At 56.4% G+C, this 20,720-nt stretch overlaps 1 protein-coding gene across 1 annotated transcript in view; it reads left to right on the top strand.

Moving 5' to 3' along the window:
* Positions 1-20,720, top strand: part of SRRM3 (serine/arginine repetitive matrix 3) — a 55,471-nt gene that overhangs the window by 29,703 nt on the left and 5,048 nt on the right. Inside the window, exons 4-11 of the mRNA XM_060285772.1 lie at positions 7,208-7,336; positions 7,431-7,511; positions 7,994-8,023; positions 8,479-8,541; positions 8,671-8,706; positions 10,577-10,627; positions 11,205-11,309; positions 11,658-11,835. Of these exons, the coding sequence (XP_060141755.1) occupies positions 7,208-7,336; positions 7,431-7,511; positions 7,994-8,023; positions 8,479-8,541; positions 8,671-8,706; positions 10,577-10,627; positions 11,205-11,309; positions 11,658-11,835 (673 nt within the window). The remainder of the gene's footprint in view (positions 1-7,207; positions 7,337-7,430; positions 7,512-7,993; positions 8,024-8,478; positions 8,542-8,670; positions 8,707-10,576; positions 10,628-11,204; positions 11,310-11,657; positions 11,836-20,720) is intronic.

Genomic DNA, 20,720 nt, shown 5'->3' with positions numbered 1-20,720 from the left:
GCGGGGACTGCAAGTGTCCAGGCCTGGCTGGATGATGGCATCTTGCTGGGTCCCTAAGTCCCTGTGCACCTTTACTGGCACAAAAATAAAATGACAGCAGCACCTTCTGAGCGATTTTCCTGTTGCCGTTGTCTTGAGGGCAAACGGCATGCCAGGAGTAGATGGACCTCGACGGGCAGCGGGGAAGCCCTTTCTGCAGAAATTCTGGACTGCTGGGGGATCCCGGGTTGGGGTGTCCCCTCCTAACCCCACTCAACCTCACCTCTCTGGCTTGAGTAGGAACATAAGCAGAGTCAGGGGGACTTCCCTGGTGGTCCACTGGTTAGGACAACGTGCTTCCACTGCAGGGGGCGCGGGTTCGATCCCTGGTCAGGGAACTAAGATCCCACGTGCTGCACAGCGCGGCCAAAACGAAAAAAGAAAAAAAGAAGAAGCAGAGTCACGGCAGCCTCGGGTTTGTAGGGGGCCCGTGGGTGATCTGGGGGAGCCTGGCTCAGCGGGCCTGCTCTCTCCTCCCCGGAGGTGGGAAGAAGTCATACCACCACCACCTCCTTCTCTCCAGCTTCCCAGAACCCACAGCACCCCTCAACAACGGCTGTGCCCACCTCACTGATGCCCGAAGGTCCCCACCACCACCCAGCAGGGCGAGCCCCTCCCTCCCTTCCCTTCTCAAACTTCCCGACAACCAGATTCTCCCGCTGCTGTCCGCACCACCTCCAAACCCACCAGGTCCTGCCTTTCTGACCTGTGTCCCCCCAGATCCCCCCAGGGCTCCTCTGGAAAATCAGCCACCCTTTCCTCTTCCATCCAGTGTGAGGGCGGGAGGCCTCGTCCGGAATCTACCTTTGCCACCTTCTCTGGGCACTTCCAGCGATAACCGCCCCTCCAGCCCAAACCTGCCATCCTGCCTGCCCTCTCCTGGGCTCCTTCTTAATCTACTCCCTGTCCTTCCTCCCGCTTCCAGCCCACATGTGTCTCTCCTTTTTCCACCACATTTCTGCAGAGCACGTGGTACACGTTGTCTCCACTTCCTTAAGCCATGGAGGTCTGGCTTCTTGCCCCCATGACTCCGGTGACCTGCCTGGGCCCTGGCTGCCTGAGCCCTCCTTAGCATGACCCGGGCTCCTCTGCAGGCCTGGCCTCTCTCTGGCGCATGCCACCACTGTACTTCCCCAGTGGAAACCTGCTTTTCCCCCTGGCTTCCAAGATTCAGTTCTTTGTGAGTTTCCTCCTACCTCTCTGATGGCTTCTGCTCCTCCCTCACTTCTGCCCACTTCTCAGATGTTGGCTCCCCCCAAGGATCTGTCATGTCCTCAGGTCTCTCCCCCAGGTCTCCCTTCCCTCTTCTTCCTGGGGAATCTCATCCATCCCCCAGCTGGAACGCTGCCCTGGTAGTGGATGACTTCCAAGTCTTTTCCAGAAGTCCCGATCTTCTCTTTCCTGGAATGAATGAATGAATGAATGAATGATGCAGTTAAGAACTGGGACACATTAGGAAGGATGTCATGGAGAGGTTGCGGTGTCCATCATCAGAAGGAAAGTCCTTGAAGGTCTGTGCTGGACGCCGAACCCTGCGCTGAGGGGGTGCTATGAGGGGGGCGGGGGTGGGGGGAGGGAAAGACTGCCCCTGCTCCCTGGGTGTAAACACAAACCTCCAACCTGAAACCAGGAATTACTGGCAGCCGTGGACAAGAAGAGACAATGTGGCCACTTGAACAACTTAGTCTCAAGCTCTGTGCGTGTTTGGTGGGGGAAGAGAGACAGGCTAGGGTGGTCGGTCAGGAAGGGTTCCTCGGAAGAGGCAGTGTCAGGAAGATTTGACAGTCAAGGAGGACTCCTGCTCTGGAAGCAGAGGAGAATATAGACTTGGCAGGGTCCTGGGATCCTACTAGAATATTAGAAGACATTGAGGACAAGTTCGTTACCAGTTGTGTTTACTGCTGTATCCCTGGTGCCTAAAACAGTGCGATTTGCCCAATCTCCCCCAAAGCCTCAGTTTCCTCCTTTACACAGGGAAGGGTTGAGACCAGAAGCCGCCTTCTAGCTCACACAGCCAAAATGGTGTGAAAATAGCATTGCAAACAGTGACTGCAGCAGTGATGGTGGCCTGGATTACTCTCGGGCTGGGAAGAGTTGTCTGTGGTGCTGAACCCAAGGCCAGAGGCAGAGAGGTGACAGAGGGCTAGCAACAGATTGGTCATATGCCTTCCTGTGGACCTGGCATCCGACCAGGTCTTCAGTTCTCAGTTCAGAGTACAGGCTAGTGGAGGGAGAGTGTGTGCTCTGGCATCAGACACCCCACCTGTCTTAACCTCTAAGTTCAATATTAACCCCCTGAGCTCTGTATCCCAGCTGCACCACACCCCAGCTGTGTGGCTTGGGTAGGTCCTTGATTTCCGTGGGCCTTCAGTTCTTTATTTATAAAATGCAGATATTAGTACCATCCTCAAAGGATTGTAGAGGAAATTAATTGAAACAGTGACTGTCAGTGTGAGGGTTAGCGGCTGGCACACAGCAGACGCACATCACCACTGGATGAGTGCCACCACTGTCTTAGGCACCTCGGGCCGCTATAACACAGTACCGTAAACTGGGTGCCTCGATCTACAACAGAAACTTATTTTTCACTGTTCTGGAGGCTGGAAGTCTGCAATCACGGAATAGTCCCCTCCAGTCTACTCTCCACACTGGACACCAGAACGTCATACTGTGGTGTTCTGGGTGTGACCCCATAGACGGTAGGAGCCAGTGGAAGGCTCTTGAGAGGTGGGATGTGGTCAGACAGGTGTTTAGGGACTTTCTCCTTTGGCAGATGGATCAGATGGGTAAAACCACAGGGAGAACAGTGGGGCAGCTGGCACTCTAATCCGGCAGGGAAGTGATGGAGAGTGTGGTCCCAGAGACACTGAGAGAGGACATGCTTTTGTCTGGAAACCGATTCATGTGGGGAGTCCTAGTTTGCCCCAGAAAACTTCTGTGGGTCCCCACCCTCCAGGCAATCATATTTGGACTCCCTGGCCTGGCGCTCAAGGCTCTCCACACTCTAGACCCACCCTGGCTTCCCACTCCCGGTATCACGCAGTAGCCAGCCCGACCTGCTGGCAGCTCGCAGCCACGTCCTGCACGTTCTCACTTCCACGCCTTTGCTCATCCTGGGCCCTCAGCCGGAAACACCCTTGTGCACGGGTTCGAATATACCCCATCATTCAAGGCTGCCTCTAAAAACCACTTTATTCCTGGGATAAAAGTAAAATCTTCTCCTCTTTGGGATATATACAATGTTTTCTTTACTTCTATGTCTGTTATCAGTTCTTTGTTTCACTTTAATAGACAACCTTTAAGAATAATTGTTTTCATCACTATATAATGCACCTCCCATATATGGACATAAGATTATATTGCATCTTGGTTTGCAAGAGCACAGAACCATTCAAGTTTACTCCGGATACTTTAAAAAAAAGAATAATTGTTTTCATAGTTATGTAATATAACAAAATGTTTGGGAGAGAGGGTTTCTGGAAAACAATATTCATATGCTACTTCCTAAAACAATGAGCAAATGCCGGTGTTTTTTTTTTTTCCATGTGTCTAATTTTATACATAGTGTGACCTCTCCATGCCTCCTATTTTTGCTATGAGGATATCAGTGATGATACCCACATCAGAGGCTTGTTGAGTATTAAATGACTGAATGAGATAAATATATGTAAAGTGTTCAGAACAGCACGCGGCACCTGCCTTAGATTAGTATCATATGCACCTGTCATATTTTTGCCCTGTGCCATGAGGAGCTACAGGAGAGGCCCTTGTTCCTGCCACCCCTGCCCCTGCCTCCCGGCCCCGGGCAGGCCTGGCACACAGGCTGAGTGAGTGAATGGAGAGGGCAGCCCCTTTGCCTGGAACCCTCCTCCTCTTCTGTCTGGATTCATTCATCTGTCAATTGGCCATCAGGCTCCTGGCAAATGGGAAACAGGACCAGTTAATTAGTGAAACTCTTTTCAGAGGGAAGAGCGTGTGACACGCAGTCTCTTCCCAGGTCGGAGTCCTTCCTGGGAAGCCTGTCCAACAGGTGTTCCCTGCGGTGCTGGGTTCAACCTCGATTTGCCCTTGGTCCCTCTGCAGTGGACTCCAGCTGGGCTTACTTTGGTCAGCTCTGTGGGGTTCCGTTCCTTCTGTCACAGGGGAGGAACACCTCCCCTGCCTATTCCACCGTCGTGGTGAGGAGTAAACTAACTAACAAACGTGAACTTAAGAGCAGGAAATGCTAAACAAATCTAGAATTCAGTGCACACACCCACAACTGTGCCTACAGAGCAGGGAGGGGACAGCTGAGCTAACATCCACAGCAGGGAAGCCCAGCCAGCAGAGGCGAGGGCCGTCCTGTTTGCACATGAATTCTCAAAGCCAATTGCACAGGTGAACTTACATTCTTAATCAAAGGTCCCACAAAATAGGACATGTTCCTCTCCCTCTCTGGACCTCAGTTTTCTCATCTCTGAAGTGGGGGCGTGCAAATGTCTCTAAATCAGGAACTGGTTCTGAGTGGGATTTGAACTGTGGAGAGCCATCTAATCATTAGAGAACATTCTTATTAGTGATATTATCAGCCAGGACGGTCAGGACAGGAGAACCCAGTGTTCTAGCCCTAGGAGAGCCTGCAAAGTGGACATAAGGGTACCAGCTGCACAAAACCAGCAAGAGAGGCCTCAGCATAGGCCCATTTATACCCCTGGAACTGCCAGGAAAAGTCTTACCAGAAGGTTCTGAAACCTTGTGCATCTCCCTGAGCCTGGATCTCCCCACGCCTGTCTTCCGGTGCTCCCAGCAGACAAGGTCAACCTCCCAGAAAGGACTGGAAAGTGAGAGAAGTCAAATGATAAGGTCCCAGGGAGGGAGGATGGGGCAGACGGCAGGGAGCTCTGTCCCTGGGACAGAGGTAGAAAGGAAAGATGTCCCTAGGGGTGCAGCCAGCAGAACGAGGAGGGCTCAGCGAGGGCCTGTATTCAGTGGCTAACCCACCTTGGGTATTAGGAGGCGAGGAAGGAGTCCTGCAGAAGGCAGGGCCCAAACTGAGCTGTTTTCATTTGTAAATAACCTTCGTCATTTTTGTGTTAGGATAAACGGAAGCTCCTTCCTCCCACTGGCTCACCCACACGATGTTTGTGGCGCCCTTCAGTTTTGCTAAAGACTGTGTTTTATGTGTCAGGCGTTTGTAGGGCTGAGGGCTGTGTGGGGGCAATGGGCCCTGGGACAGGCCCAGGAGTTGGAGATTTCAGGGACGGGAAGTAGGAGGCCACTGGCTTCAGGAAGAGGAGCACGGGGAAGAGCAGAGAGGTTTGAATGAAGGGATGTGTGGGCTGTGCAGGGTCAGGGGAACGACATGAGCCTCCAGCACCCCAGAAGCACCTCCCATCACACCTGTGTGACTTCTAGGCTGCCAGGGCCAGGATAGCGTTTGGGATCCAAATGGCATTCTTGACACGAGCCTCAAGGCCAGCCAACCCTGTCAGGTATGGGTTACATCCTTTTTTTTTCAAATCCAAAACTCAGTCTTCCAAGAGCTGCTTAGCGGGTGCTCTGCTGCAGATCTGTCCCTGAAAATCCTTTCACCTTGTAGCTGTGATCTGCCTTCCTTGCTCTGTTTCTCTTTCATGTGTCAAAACCACTTTTCTCCCTGGAAGAGGAAGTGTTGGTGTGTGAGTGTGTGACAGAGGTCCGTCCACCTAGCAATGGTGACCGTGTGTGCATGACCAGGCCTCATGTCAGGAGCTTCACAGAATCTGACTTAATCCTCTCCTCAAAGCTGGGATATTCTTTTCCTCGTCGTATAGATAAGGAGTTGGAGGCTCGGTGAGCGTGGTCACGCCTGAATTCAGACCTGTCTGTGTGAATCCAAAGCTTATGTCACGTCCTTAACGCTCTGCCATCCAAGCCCTGGCCTCCCTCGCTCTGGGCAGGAAAAACATGAGCCCAGTGAGACCAGGGCTGAGCCTCCATCTGGGAGGGGCACCGTCTAAGCCAGCACAGAATGAAAAATGGAAGATGGAGGGGGCACATCACCCTGGAGCTGGGCCTTTGGAGGGTTATTTCCGGGCGTGTTCAATAAAAAACAAAGTTACACAGCATCTGGGACCTCCGTGAACTATCCCAACACCGCTGTAACGTAATTAGCGTTCTCATCTTGGAGAAGAGGCTCAGAGAGGGGGCATGACAGGCACTGGGTCACACAGCGACTCAGGGACAGTACATAATGAGGGCACATCTGCAGCTTCAAAGTTCCTGCTCTTGCCTTAAGCCCAGCGGCCTTTAGGGAAAATCTCCACTCTTCCAAGTGCCTGCAGGGAGCAAACACCTGTGGCAGAAGATGGCTGGGGGCTCCTAAGTCCGTAGCTGGGACAAGATGACGCGGTCTCCGCTGAGTGAAGCGGAGAGCTCGGCAAGACGGATGGGGAGCATCGGGGCGGCAGAGTGCAGAGGCCTGTGCCGACCGCCACTGGGCAGTGATTGATGACAGCCTGGCAGCGGGAGCAGAGCCGCCAGGCCTCCAGAGGCTGCAGAGAGGAGGGCGAGGAGAGGATATGAATATTTCAGAGATGCAGCAGGGGCTGGAAGGAGGCACTCCGGCAGGGGAGGGGGCTCAGGGACCGTGGGATTAAGGACGGACAGTTATCAGAAAGGGGGCAGCTAAGAAAGGGGGAAGGGGCTCTCTGAGAAAGCGGGGCTCAGTGTGGGAAAAGGGGAGCGGGGAGGGGATGGGGCCTCTGGAATAGGACGCTGGGGTTAAGGCTGCAGGGATCAGTGAAAGGGGCTCAACGAGGGAAGAGGGGGCTCAGTGGGGGGGACTGGGGCGCACTGAATGAGACTGAGGGACAAAGAATCAGTGTCGGGAGGGGCCTCGGCGAGGGGAGGGGCCTCACTAAGGAGGAGGGGTCTCCCAGAGGGTGAGAACTTAGAAGGAGGACGGCTAAGTGAGGGGGGAGGGCTCCGTACTCTTTTCTCTTTTGCAAAATATGGCATCGTTGAGGCTGGGGCCCTGTAAGGGAGGCTCCCGGTCGGGTTCCCCAGATCCCCGCCTGACCCTCTAAAGGTCGGTGCCGGCGCATTCGGACCTTGCCGCCCGGCCAGGCCCCGGTGCGCCGCGCGGAGAAAGGGGCCGCCGGAAGGCCGGGCCGCGGAGGCGGCTGCTCAGCGTCCCTGTCGCCGGCAGCGTGGCGGAGACCCCGCGGCTGATCGAGGGCACCGAGCCGGACCTGGAGTACGCGCCGTTCGACGAGGACGACGGCCCGGTGGACTGCGACTGCCCGGCCGCCTGCTACCGAGGGCACCGGGGGTACAGGTCAGCGCCCGCCGCGGCGGGGGGTGGGGGCAGATGGGGCCACCCCTCCCCCCTCACCTCTGCCCCACCCCACCCCCCGCCCCTTCTCACCCAGGACCAAGCACTGGTCCAGCAGCTCGGCGTCGCCCCCTCCCAAGAAGAAGAAGAAAAAGAAAGGCGGCCACCGGAGAAGCCGGTAAGAGCTGCCACCGGCCAGCGTGGGATGGGAGGAGAACGGTGGGGCCCCCAGGTGCCCATCCCTCGGCTGGCAAGGCGCCAACGCCTCATTGTGGGCCCCGCCCCTCGCTGAACCCCTCTGCCCTTACTGAATCCCTCCCCCTCACTGAGCTGCCCCCCCAAGAGCCCCTCCCCTTCACCAGGCCCCTCGCCCCACTGAGTACCCACCCCCACCAGTGGCACTCACCTGCCCCAGAACTGGGCAGCCCCCCACCACCACCTTGGTCCACCTGCTCTTCATCCCCCAGCACCCTCCCCAGGGGTCCTGCCTCCACCACCAGCTTGAGTGGCCAGGGGAGGAGGGGTTTGGCTGGTGTCAGCTGTGGTTCCCCGTCTCTATGTGCCTCTCCCCGGTGCTAAGTGAGACCCTGGCCAATGTCTGGGGCCCCAGCTAACCCCGCCCAATTGTCTGTCTCCCCTTCTTTCTCCCCCGGCCCTCAGCAAAAAGAGGAGACTAGACTCCGAGTGCAGGTCAGTAATGAAGGCGGGTCAGCGATGGACGGGCTGGGCCTGGAGAGGATGTCTGTGGGTGGGAGAGAGTCCAAGGCCATCCCCCAGAGGCTGGAGACCTGCCACCTCAGGGCCTGGACCCTGGACAGGGCCAACATGCCAGCTTTTCCCCACAGAGGCCAGAAATTCCATCATTGGAGCCTCTAACCTTTGGGTTTGAAACAGTCCTCACTCACAATGCCCGGGAGGCTGGAAAGTGACGAGGGGACAACACAGGCAGCTCCATCAACTACCCTCAGGGACCTTGTGGACCCTCAGGGCCTCGGTTCATTCTGTACAGTGGCAGCCGGCTTCAAGCCCTGGAATCCCCTTTCCAGCTTGGAGGCCCCAGGCGCCCGGGGTTCCCCAGCCATTTCCACCGCCCCTCATCCCAGGGCCCCAGTTCACTAGACCCCCCACCACCACTGTGTCCGCAGCTGTGGGAGCTCCTCACCCCTGCGCAAGAGGAAGAAGAATGTGAAGAAACACCGCCGAGACAGGTACCCTCGGCCTCCCCTGGGGCCTCCCCTCACTTCCACTGCCCCACCCCCGCCATGACCAATGCTGTGCAGATCCCGTCCTCAGGCCACCCCAGGCATGCTCAGGAGAACCCTTTTATGGCCCTACAGGTCTGATTCTGGGTCCCGGAGGAAGAGACGGCACAGGTGAGTGGCGCCCTTTGGAGGCGGGACAGGAGGATGTGGACAGAGGCCAGTGCCCCCCTGCAGGGACCGAGGAAGCCATGATGGGAGGGGTGTTGCCAGGGTCCTGTCCTGCTCCATCTTCCCACTCCAGGGACTCCTCCCCAGAGCCAGACAGGGGACTGGAGGGTGGGGGGCGGAGGAGGAAGGCCAACTGCAACCCTTGCTTGGCCCATGAGTCAGCCTCACCTTGGGGGCCTCAAGAATTTCCAGACAACACAGTATACTGGTCCAGTGTGCAAGGGGTGCAGCCGTGGAGGTGCCAGTTGGGAAAGCAGAAGCATCAGGACCCCAGGTTTGCAGGGAAAGGGCATGACAGGCAGAAGGACGTTCTTGAGCTAGGAAGGCTCAGTGGATAGGAGACAGAGTGAGCGGGCTATGCCTACAGGTGGAGTTTCTGGGGGACAGGTATCAGCCCCCAACAAGCCTGACTGCCAGGCTATGAAGCCTCCACGCAGGTGGGGCTGGGAGCCAGCAGGGGGCTCTGAGCAGGACAGTGACTTGTTCAGGATGGACTGCAGAGGGGAGAGGAGGTGTAAGGCCGGAACCCAGGCAGAGGTAGGGGTGTGGAAAGTAGTAGAAAACTCGCCATGGAGGAAAGGACGATGTGGGGCAGTCACATCCCCACTGTTGACGTTGGAGCCAGACCCCCTCCCAGCAGCCCTGGGGAGGGGCAGAGCCCCTGGTCCCATTCCGGCAGTGAGAATTTGCCCACGGCCACTTGCGAGGTGGGGGAGGAGCCTAAACAAACACCTCCTCCTGTCCCTCCAATTTCCCGTCTCTCCCCCTTGTAGCCCTCTCCGGTCCTTCAGGGTCAGTGTGGGCCCCTACTGCCCCCCAGTGGTCACCAACCGCTTGCACAGATCCTCTGTCCCGCTCCCATCAGTCCTGGGAAAGACCTAGAGGTGAGCTAGGGCCAGACCAGCTCCAGAGGGGGAGACTGAGGCCCAAAGCAGGCAGCATGAGTTCTAGAACCCAAACCTCTGGACTCCTGGGCCTGCCCCCGACCCAACTCTGCTCTTGTGTGAAACACATTCTGGTGTTTCTTAGCATCACCTCATTTTTTGGTCAGAAGGAGGCATCTGTTCAGCACTAGAGGGATTGAGCAGGAATCTGGTGGCATCAGGGAGGGTGAGGCTGAGAGACCTACAGGGGTGAGACCTTAGAAGGCTGATCAGAAACTTCTCAGTCCATTTGTCAAAGGCAGAAGGAGCTGGGCTGTGGGGCTCGCCCCAGAGAGCTGGATGAGGTGAGATGGGGTTTGAGTAACCCCAAAGCAGGAAGGTCATCATGTCCAAGGGAAAGCATTTCTTTCCTGAACCCCTGGTGAGCTGGCCCAAGGCTGGGCCACAGTCTGAGGGGACAGAGAGGCAGGAGGCCTGGACCCTACCCTAGAGAGCCCCATCCGAGGGAACCTGGGGCACAGGGGACGCAAATGAGGTGTGGAGGGGCCACCCCCACCATGGCAACTCATCAGAGGGGCCTATCCCAAGACCAATGCCAGAGGAAAGGGCAGGTCACCCCTCCTTCTGGGGCCAGAGCCACATCGCCTATGGCACTGCCAGAGGGAACAGCAGTTGGGGCCCAGGCAGGAGGCGATCCAGGCCAGGACTTAGAGGAGAAGGAGGGAATAAGGCCTGGCAGAGTAAAAGGGGCAAAAGCAGTGGGGTGGGGTGGGCAAGCCCACGCCAGCCAGGGAGTCTCAGGTACAAGAGAGGAACACATCTCAGATCCACACCTGGACACAGCCAGCTCCGGAGCTCGAAGGCCCCGCCCTCCCCCGGCCAGCTCAGGGCTCAGGCTGTGCTGTCACAGTAGCCTCTGCTTTCTGTAGATCTCGAAGCCCCAAGAGCAAAAGAAAAGAAAAGAACAAAGAAAGGAAGAGGTGAGTACCCTCCACCCGTCTCCAGCCCCTCAGCCCACTCCCCTTCTCCCCCACCCCCCCACCCCCGCAACCAGAAAACCTGGCCTTCTAGAATCACAGAATCAGGCCCTCGAAGATAGCTCATGTCCCCGCTGCCCAGAAGGAAAAATTCAGACCCAGAGAGGAAGCCAAGAGCCCCCATGAGTCGGTGGCAGAGCTGGAACCCAGACCTGTGGCCTCCCAGGCCAGGGTCCTTTCAAGTTCAGTCTTTGTGACTCCCCTGCATCCCAGTCACAAGAACACCAACTGAGGGGCGAGTGGGGTCTTGGGGGGCTGGGACTGTCTACAGAAAAGGATGCCTTTTTCCTAATTCTGACAAATGACCACATGGACTAACTCTGTGCCCAGCATGGACAGGGTTTGTGTTATTTTTGTATGAGGCTATTTTCGTAAGAGACTATTTTGGGGGGCTGGGGGGGAGACTATGGGGGCAGCAGCGGCGGGCAGGGAGGTCAGCAGAGGCTTCCATCAGGGCTTCACAGGGATCCCCCCTGGGGAGGTGGGGCAGAACTTGAGTACAGCCTGATTTCTCTCCCAGGCCACATGCAGAGTCCCCAGGCCGGAGGTCGCATCGCCACAGCAGCGGCAGCTCCCACAGTCCCTCACTGTCCTCCCATTACAGTGATTCCAGATCACCTAGCAGGTAGGCCCCGGGCCACTGGGCACGCTCAGGTGTGGTTGAGCTCCCTTTCCGCTGGAGGGAGGGGACCTGCAGTTTAAACACTCCCCCATCCCCAGGGCTGGGGAGCGGGGCTGACAGACAACAGCTCAGCAGTGGGTAGAAATTTACCAGGGCTGAGCTGCTGCCCATGCCCAAGGGCGCCCCAGACCCTGAATGGAAACCGAGGCAGTGTGAGGGCTGGGGCCTTGCTCTCTCCATGCCAGGGTTTCCCGGCGCAGTGGGGGGACGGGGGTGGGGGTAGGGCTACCTTTCGAGCCTGGCACCGGCCGCTTGCACACGGGGCGTCCCAAGCCGGCTCCCCCCGTGTAGGCTGAGTCCCAAGCACCGAGACGACGGGCGGAAGACGGGCAGCCAGCGGTCCAGCGGGAGCCGGTCTCCTTCCCCGTCCGGCGGCAGCGGATGGGGGTCACCCCAGCAGAACGGCGGCAGCAGGCAGCGGAGCGGAGCTCACGGGGGCCGCCCCGGCTCGGCGCACAGCTCGCTCGATGTACGTACGCTTGGCTTTGCAGAGGGTTCCCGCGCCGCGCGGGCTGCGCCGAGCTGGGTCGGGGCGGAGCTGGGTCGGGCCGGGTCGCCGCGGGGCAGGGGCCAGTGAGTGCGTCACGGGGGCGGGGCCGGCCGCTCCCCCCTCCCGGGCGCCCCTCCCCGCACCCGAGCGGCCAGGAATGCTGGTGTCAGGGTGAGGGGCTCCTGCACCCTTGACCTTGGCAAACTGAAGGCCAGAGAAGGTTGACCACAGGGGCGCTCAGCCTGTTGGGTAAAGAGCTGGAAAGGAAACAAGGCCTCCTGCCTCCCTTCCGCCAGGCATATTGGGGTGGGAGGGAGCATGGACATTGGTAGGAGTCGCAATCGGGAACAGGATTCAAGAGTCAGGACCTCCCTGGGGCATCACTTGGGCCCTGAGCCTCCCTCTCCCCACAAAGTCCTTTACCCCCATGGAAAGCCCGCCCTCCCTCAAAACCCTCATAACCCCTCTCCCAGATCCCTCCCCCATCTCAGTCCCCTTGCTGCCACAGAGCTGCATTTCTAAAGTCTGTCCCTTCCCGGGCACTGCCCACACTTGGACAGGTGTCTCAAACCTGTGGGCTCCACTTCCCATGGCCCATCCTTCCTAAGGCATCTCCCAGCATACTCACTGCTCCCTCAGAGATACTGTCCCCACACACCCCCACCCCCCAGGAGGCGAATAAACTCCTGGAGACCCACAGGCAGGTGTGGTGACCTTAGGAGCTGGTGGAGCCTTTCCCAGGTAGATGAGCTGGGCCAGGGTGGGAGGCTCTCCCAGGTCCTGGAGGTGGGGGCGGGGGAGGCCCACATCCCCTTTTGTCAGTCTTAGAGTCTAGGGTAGAGTCCCCTCAGGGAGAGGGGACTGCAGTGCTGGCAGGGGCACTGGATGGGCAAGTGGGCACAGGGGAATGGGGATGAGCAGGCCTGCAGGTTCCCCCCCCCCCCAGATCTCCAGGCTGCCCCAGGAGCCTCAGCAGGAAGGGGGGAGTCTGCCCCTCCCCAGACCTCAGGTCTCAGCAGCAAACATGTACGTGTTGGTCAGTTTCATTTTGATTTCTGGCTGTTTCCTTTCACTCCCTTTCTTTTCTCAAACACCCTTACTCTCAAGGCCTCAGGGAGGAAAGTCAAGGGCAGCTGACAAAAAGCTCTGAGTCTCAAGATCAATTTTTGTTTAACGACATTACCTGTCTTGAGACTGCCCCACCTGGACAGGGTGCCAGGCACCTGAGCTCCAAGGGACCTCGTTGGGCCACATGGGGAGGATCCCTCCCATATCCCTGGACCTGTCTTAGGAGTGGGAGAGGGCTCACAGAGGTAGCTGAGGGCGGCCCGGACAGGGACTGGTGCCACACGCCACAGAGATGATGCCCAATCTGGGCAAACCTAGAAGACATCGCCCCCGACCCCAACCCCATGGGCACAGAGCTGGAAGAGCACAGTACCCCAAACACCTTCTCGTGGGAACTTCACATCCTCTGAGAGGCACAGAAATGCAGGTTCTCTCGATCAGGGCCGTCCCGCAGGAGAGAGCAGCCAGGGAAGGCGGCCTAGCTTCTGGCCTCAGGGAGGAAGCCTCGGCAGCCATCTTGTCTCCCTCCCCAAAAATGGGACCAAATTTGGCATCGCCCTGGGAGTTTTCTAGAAGACAGCACTTTGTTACTCTTCTCACAAAACATGCTCCCCAAATCCTCTCCCTACCCTTTGGGCCCTACGAGATCTGGGACTTCAGAACATCCCAGGCCTCTCACCCTCACCTGATCCCCTCTTGGCCTGCAGATCCTTTCTGAGGAGCGACATGAGACTTGTTCTCATTCCAGGGAGGTGAGATAGGGGCTGGGGTCACAGACTTGGCCATTAACCAAAAATGTCTTTGGGAATAAGTACTGGAGGGTGGGGTGGTATTCTTGGACGCTACCATTAAAAAAAGAAAAAGAGAGAGAGAAACAAATGGGAAAAGAAAAAGCTCACCGTTTTTTAACCCCGTCTATGTTTTTGTTTGTTTTTTTTAGCCTCCCATTTGAAACGTGGTAATATTGTGATTCCATTTCTTGTTTAGCCGGAAGGGAAGAGGGTGGGGAAGTTTATGTAACTTTTCCTGTTATTTTGTTTCTGTTTGTATTTCCCTTTTTTTTCTTTCTTTTCTTTTCTTTCTTTTTTCCCTTTTGTAACATACAGAAATGCAAAGTATCTCTGTTTTTTGTTTTTTCTATCTTCTATGTTGTTCTAGAATTTTGCTTTTGTGCGTGTTACTGTGAGAACTTCTCCTCCTAATGCAGAGATGGTTTTTGAATCTCAAGTGAACATTAGTCATATACATGTCTCCCTATATTTTTTTTCCTTTGTAATCAGAATTTAAAAGGGAAGATAACTTTAAAAACACGACTCCCACACCAAGAGCTCCTGCCAAATCTTCGGCAGCAGCCAGCCCTCTCCTCAACACCGGGGCATGAGCTGGGACTGCTTCAGCTTTTAAATTAACAAAAGTGGTGCAGATGGTGCTTCTGTGTCTCAGTCTATAAGGAACCTTGGAGAGAAGCTGGGAGACCCAGGGAAGGGGAGAGACTTGTCCCAGGTCACCCAGGTTGCTTCCCAGAGCCCTGAGCTTCCTCAGTTCCATCTAGAATAAGATGGCTGCTCAGGCCCTTCCTGCCAGGCCTCAGATCCTTGGGAGGCCCCAGAGGAGGGAGCTGAAGGCACCTGATAGAGTTTAACTCAGGTGAGGGCTTCAAAGCCAGATATTCCCGGGCAAGAGAAAAAGTCCATCCTGGGCTTGAGACTGAGGCCAGCAGGGTGCTAGCTCCCAACACATCTCTTAGATGTCCCATCCCAGGCCAGGGCTGAGCCCCAGAGGGATTTCTGGGTTCTGCTGCTTACTGCTGTCTGTGGCTCAGAGAGGTCAAGTGACAAGCTCAAGGTCACACAGCTTTTTAGAGGTAGATCCCAAGATGTGGGAGAGTTGTCAATAGAAAACACACTCCAGGAGCCCTGAGCAAGGGGAGGAGGACGCGGGAGGTGGCTGCTGGTTGTCTCAGCTCCTAGGTTCCCCCTGAGGACCCCACCAGATGTCAAGGGCACGCTCCCAACTCTCCTGGTTCTACGCAATTGCTGCCTCAGAGACCCAGGGAGCCCTGCGCCCTCACAGTTCACACACTACGTAGGGAAATAAATAGTGAGGCACAGAGAGGAAAGGGAGTGGCTCAAAGTCACACAACGTGGGACGGAAGAGTAAGATGACCTCACGGGACAAGTCCTTCCATCCGGTCTCACCTGCCTCCCCCCACCCCCAAGAACACAGACTGGTGCTAGCTTGGCCCTCCCAGCACATAGGCCAGAAAGGCTGTGCAGGGTTTGCACCTGCCTGGCTGCGCCTGCCCCTGGCATCTGAAGCGTTGAAGGAATCCTCGTTGTTTGGTGAGGATGGCGGAGGAGGTTCCCGAGCAAGGCCCCCGGGCTGTCTCTGGTGGCTGCCTTGGGCTCAAATCTCATCACTTAATGGGGAGCCTAGAATGACCCCAAGAAGAGGTGCCCGTGACTCTCCCTGACCTGCCTCATCCCAGCCTCCCTGCTCCCGACCCCCAGGAAAGAGCAGTGACCACGGCTGCGGTGGGGCAGTCAGGATAGGAAGGGGCATCTTGGCATTTCTTCCAGGATGAAGCCAGAAGACAGGAAGGATACATTTTGCTAAAATGATGCTGAAGCCGGGGGGGGGGGGGGGGGGGGGGGCGGGGAGTTGACTTGAGGCTGAGCCAATCCTCCAAATTCGATCTGCGGTTGCCTTCCCTTTTAAATGCGTGATTCCCTTTCACCCCATCTGTCCAGTCTGATAGCCCTTGTTTAAACAGCTTTTCTCTCTTCTGTCTGGGTCCACCTTCCCCTCTGTCTTCCTGCCTCTCTCTTTGTTTCCTTCTGCCTCTGTTTCTTTGTTTCTCTGCTGTCTGTCTGTCTCTCTCCCCGTGTCTCTCTGTCTCTTCCTGGCCATCTCTCTCCCCTGACTTGGGCCTCTCGCCCCCTGCTGCCAGCCCCTCCTTCACCCATGCTGTGGTTCTGTTTCCATCAGCTGCTTCCTGCATGCCCTCTGGAGGTTTTCTGTTGTTTGAAGGTTAAGGAAAGGTTGGCTCTTGGAGCCTGTGGGTTTAAAAAAAAAAAAAAAGAAGCAAACAGAAATGGCTGGGCAGGAGCCCCCTCCCATTCCGGGGACTAGACCGAAAGCCGTATGGCTGCCCCGTGCTGATTCAGAGGGGGAGCGCAGCTTAGAGACACTGTCTTACCCCGATTCTGCATTCCCAATGCGGAGACCTTCTTTTCTTTTTTATTATTGCATTCCCGTCCCTGACCACTGAGAAGGTAGGTATCCCGGCTCCGCTGTGCGCCGCTCCCATCTCCAGATAAGCCCCGCCACTCTGCTTGGTTTGAATGTGATTTTCTTTCTCTCTCAATCTCTCAATCTCGCTCTGGTTGGTTTTCTCCCCCTCCCTTTTTCTTTCTTTATTTTAATGACTACTCATTTGTAACTTGCATTTTCTCCAAATGAGCTACAAAGCTGTGTTTCCTGGTTTGTCGTTTAGTTTTCTTGACTTTTCCTGACAACTTTTCTGGTTCATTCTTTCCCCCCTTTCCCACCTTCCCCTTCTCCTTCTTCTTCCTCTCCATCCCCGCCCCCATCCCCCAAGCCTCCCTCACGCCCTCTTTCTCATTTTGTTGTCCGAATGCATTTCTGTGTGGTTTAGCATTCCGAGTTTGTGTCCCCTTCCTGAGCTGTATGCTGCGGTGAAGCCAGTTTGATTTCTATTGTCTGGAGTAGCCGCTAAGCCCCTCGCCCTCACGCCTGCCAGTCCCCTGGGCCACCCTGGGCAATAAGTGATGGTGAAAGGGCCTGTGCTGGGCCTCTTGGCCTCCAGGTCTTGGAAGAAGTTCTGGCTGAGGTCAGGCCTGAGGAAAGAGCTCTGTCCCCCGCTCCAGGGCCTGCTGGGCTCCCACGGTCCTGCCCCGGTGGCAGGTGCAGCAGCTCGCACCAGGACTGAACCTCACCGCTCCATCTTTTGGGCGTAAGGGTAGTTGAACTTCAGGGGTGATGTGAGCTGGCCAGGAACAGGCACCGGATGTAGATGACCTACTTAGCAAAGTCTCTGTGGGGGCAACTTGAGAGATGGAGGGGATGCTCAGCTCTCCCACCCCCCTGCCTGGACCACAACCCAACCCAGTCAGGGGCTCCCTCAGTCCCCCAGCATCCTTCCATCTTCCAAATGTGGGCTAAATGTGGTCCCTCAGTGCAGATGATCCGGAAGGGACAGTCAGTAGGGGCCAGGGGCCCTCAGGATGTTGATGGAGAACCAGGCCTGGATCCTGAGACTTGTGACCCCCAGCCCGGTGCTCATCCAGCCACACTGAGGGTATACATGAGGAGTAGGTCCTCAGGGGCCCCATCGCCCCGTCCTTGCCCTTTAAACTGTTCCCTGTCCCACCTGGGAGCCGCTGCAGAAGTTTGACACCCCAACCCTCGTGAGGCCTCGGTGGGCCTCCATCCTCAGCTTTGAAAAGAAAAAGGCTGGCTATTCATCCTCTCCTCCCCCCATGCTGGCCCCAAGGGCAGGTCCCAGGGAGCTCACCCACCAGAGCATCCCTCATCCCTGGGTGGTGCTGGAGGGCAGACAAGGACATCGTTCAGGGAGGGAGAAAGTGCCGCTGGTCTGACGGAGGAGACTCCATCCCAGCCTGATGCGGGAGTGGAGGCCTTGCCTTCGAGGAGTACCTGATGTGACCAGGGCCCCCGAAATAGGATTTTCAGATGCGGAGTTAGAGGGGGTAGCTGTTCCAGATGCTCACTTGTTCTTGTCCTTAAGGACACCAGGACTGGGCAAGCACCCTGTCCCTTGCTACTCTTACCTTTCCCCTCAAAAATGTCTTACAGAAGCAAAAGATGTCAGGTAGCAGGTGGTACCAAGGAGCAGAGGGGCTCCTGGGAGCAGGGCTCAGAGGCAGGCGAGGTCCTTCATTCACGCACTCACTCATTCATTCATACATGCACACACTAGGCCAGCACATGCTGGCACTCCTCCGTACCAGACCCCATCTTGGTGTCCATGCCAGGGGAGAAGCAGGCAGGCCTGGGTTCACAGCCCCCACCTGTCAGGCTGGAGGACTGATGAAGATCACTCAGAACGATGAGAGGGAAGAGCTGAACCGTGGATGGGGAGCTCCCGCTGGCCACGGTAGCCCCAGCCCTGGCACAGCCTGGCAGAGTCCATACTAAGGGAAGGAACAAGGGTCTGTGGGATCATAGCGGAGAGCACCCGACTCAGGGTGAGGATCAGGAGAGGCTTCCTGGAGGTGGTGACCTCTTGCTAGGGTTGGGGGGCGATAGGCATTAGCCAGGGGAAAGAGGCAAGAGGGACAAGAGTCACAGAGAGCAGGCTTCTGGGGATGTTTGGAGGTCCCTGGCCACCACAGTCCTGTCCGTCCATGAAGTTCCGTGGTGTCTGGACTCGGATCTCCCTCAATTCCTGGGAAGAATGAGACCCAAGCTGGGGAAGAGGCTCACCCTCTGGCAGGATCACGGCGACTCTTTCTCCAGGGCTTCTGGAGGCATGGGTGGATAAGGGTGAGATGGGCTCTAGAAGTCTCCCCAGGGAGGTGCTATCTGCCACCCTACCCAACATAGCCTTCCTCCCACCCTCCTCCATCCTGGCACTTGGGAGATACCCATGGGGCCCCAGGCCTTCCTGCCCTGCTCTGACCCTGTTCATCTGTAAGGGGACCATGAGTAAGAGTTGTCCTCTGAAAAGAACCTCTCAGCCCCTATACAGGCCCACCTAGCAGAGACCCAGCTATCCCCCACTTTACCAATGGGGAAACTGAGGTTCCCAGAGTTGGTCACTTCCTTAAGGTTTCACAGCAAACTCATATCAGAGCTAATCCCAGGGTGTTCCACTTTGCCAATTACTATCATCTGGGGCTCTAACAGCCATTTGGCTTGAAGGAGATGAGAGGGAAGTAGGGAAGAGCTTGGACTTCAAGACATGCTAGGCAGGAAGCATCCGGCTCAGCACAGGGCGTCTGGCCCGGGGGCTTGGGTCTCAGTGCCTAGGATCCTGGAGGTTTCTTTCTCATTTGCCTCCTCTGGAGGGAAAAGGATGCTGGATGACAGAACCTAGTTCTGGGGGCTTGGGCGCTGTGAGGCACTGGCCACCTGCTGGGGTGGAGGGGGTTATGTGTTAGGGAAGACAGGTGTCTCCTGGTCTACTGAGAATGGACTGCCATTTCAGAGGGGCCGTGGCGGAACAGCCCAGCGTCCGTCTCTCCTAGCAGAGGTGAGCTGGTGATCAGGAAGGTCAGAGTGCTCAAGGGACACCTTGGTACCCAGTGATATCCATTCTGCCTGCCTATGTCTGCCCCTGCCCTAAACAGAGGGCTCTCCCAGGTCTTCATGGCCCATTTGGCTCTGGACAGCTGCTCTCCCTGCTATGGCTGGTGTTCATTGGCTGCTGCGGCCACCAATCATGAGCTAGCTGTGCCCTGCCCCAGAGGGAGCTGACTTCTTCGTCTAGGGATTCAGGCTTAGCACAGAGAGGTCTTAACGCCACACCCCCACCCCCTCCAGGAAGCACCCAGGGCCATGCCAAGGAAGCCACGCCCCTTCCTGTCCCTGGCAGCAAGGTGCCCTGAGGCGTGGCAGCTGGTTTTGCTCTCTCCTCCAAAAGAGCTTGACCCAGGCCCTGCCCCTTTCCTACGACTCCCTGGTTTGGCCCTGTCCCTTGCGAGGGCATTTCTTCCTCAGCAGACCGCACTGAGGCCCTACTAGACGCCAAGTTCCGTGATAAAAACTGAGGTTACAAAGCTGAACCCAACACCACATTGGCCCTGGAGGTGCTCCAAGTCAAGTTGGTGCTGGTGATTGGGGGCTGGGGAGGGATGGGGGACAGACTTACAGACAGACAAGTGCAATCAACTGTTACTGGATGGAAGCCTAAGGACAGGAGGAAGGGTCAGTTCTGTGGAGGGTGGGGGATGGAGAGGGTGGTCAGGGAATCCTGGAATATTTGCTCTGGAAGGGACATCCCGAAGCAAAGCCTGACCGTCTCATTTTGTGGATGGGGAAACTAAGGCCCAGACTAGGGAAGTGACTTGGCCAGGGTCACTCAGTGAGATTGTGGCAGGCTCTCAGACCCCTGCTTCCCAGCCAGGGCCCTTTTGATGGTACCAGGTGCCCTTTCTGGTTTTCTGTAGCCCGATGCTTGTGTCCTGACTCCACTTTTGGAAAAACATTCGACATCTCTATCCAGTGGTCACCCAAGAGGTACCTGCTCAGGCCCGAGGAGCTGGGCGCTGCTAACCCTTCCTCCAGAGGCGGCACGGCCTCCTCTTGGCCTAGAATGGGGTGGTTGCGTTTTTCTCTCTCTCTCTCTATGTCTCTTGCATTTTTGTGAATCTAATGATGAACTTACGCTACCACGCTTTTCCCTTCTCTTACACACCTTACCTACTAAAGGAGGAAGTGCCCCTTTATTGGTAAGTGGACGTTAACCAAGAGGGACTTAAACAATCAGAACTTAAAAGAAAAAAAAAAAAGAAAAAGAAAGAAAAAGAAAAGAGAGAAACAGAAAGACAGTCGGGTGCTACTGACAGCTCCACAGATCTCTGCAGGGCCGGAAAACAAAGAAAGAAAAAATGTTAACAGAAAAATGTCAGTTCCCCAGGAGTTCAGACATTGTTTTTGATTTCGGTATCTAATGACATTTGTGGATTTTGTTTTTTATTTCGTTTTTCCTCCCTTTCTTCGGTTCAGTTTTGAGTTCAGTTGTCCCGCCTCGCTCCCACCCCCATCTGTGTGCCGTGTGCCCCCTCCATCCCCTCACCCACCCCCCAAGC

Source organism: Globicephala melas, chromosome 15 (assembly GCF_963455315.2).
Source record: "Globicephala melas chromosome 15, mGloMel1.2, whole genome shotgun sequence".
Classification (NCBI taxonomy): Eukaryota; Metazoa; Chordata; class Mammalia; order Artiodactyla; family Delphinidae; genus Globicephala; species Globicephala melas.
Note: the sequence above shows the minus strand (reverse complement) of the source record. Positions and strands in the feature narration are given on the sequence as shown.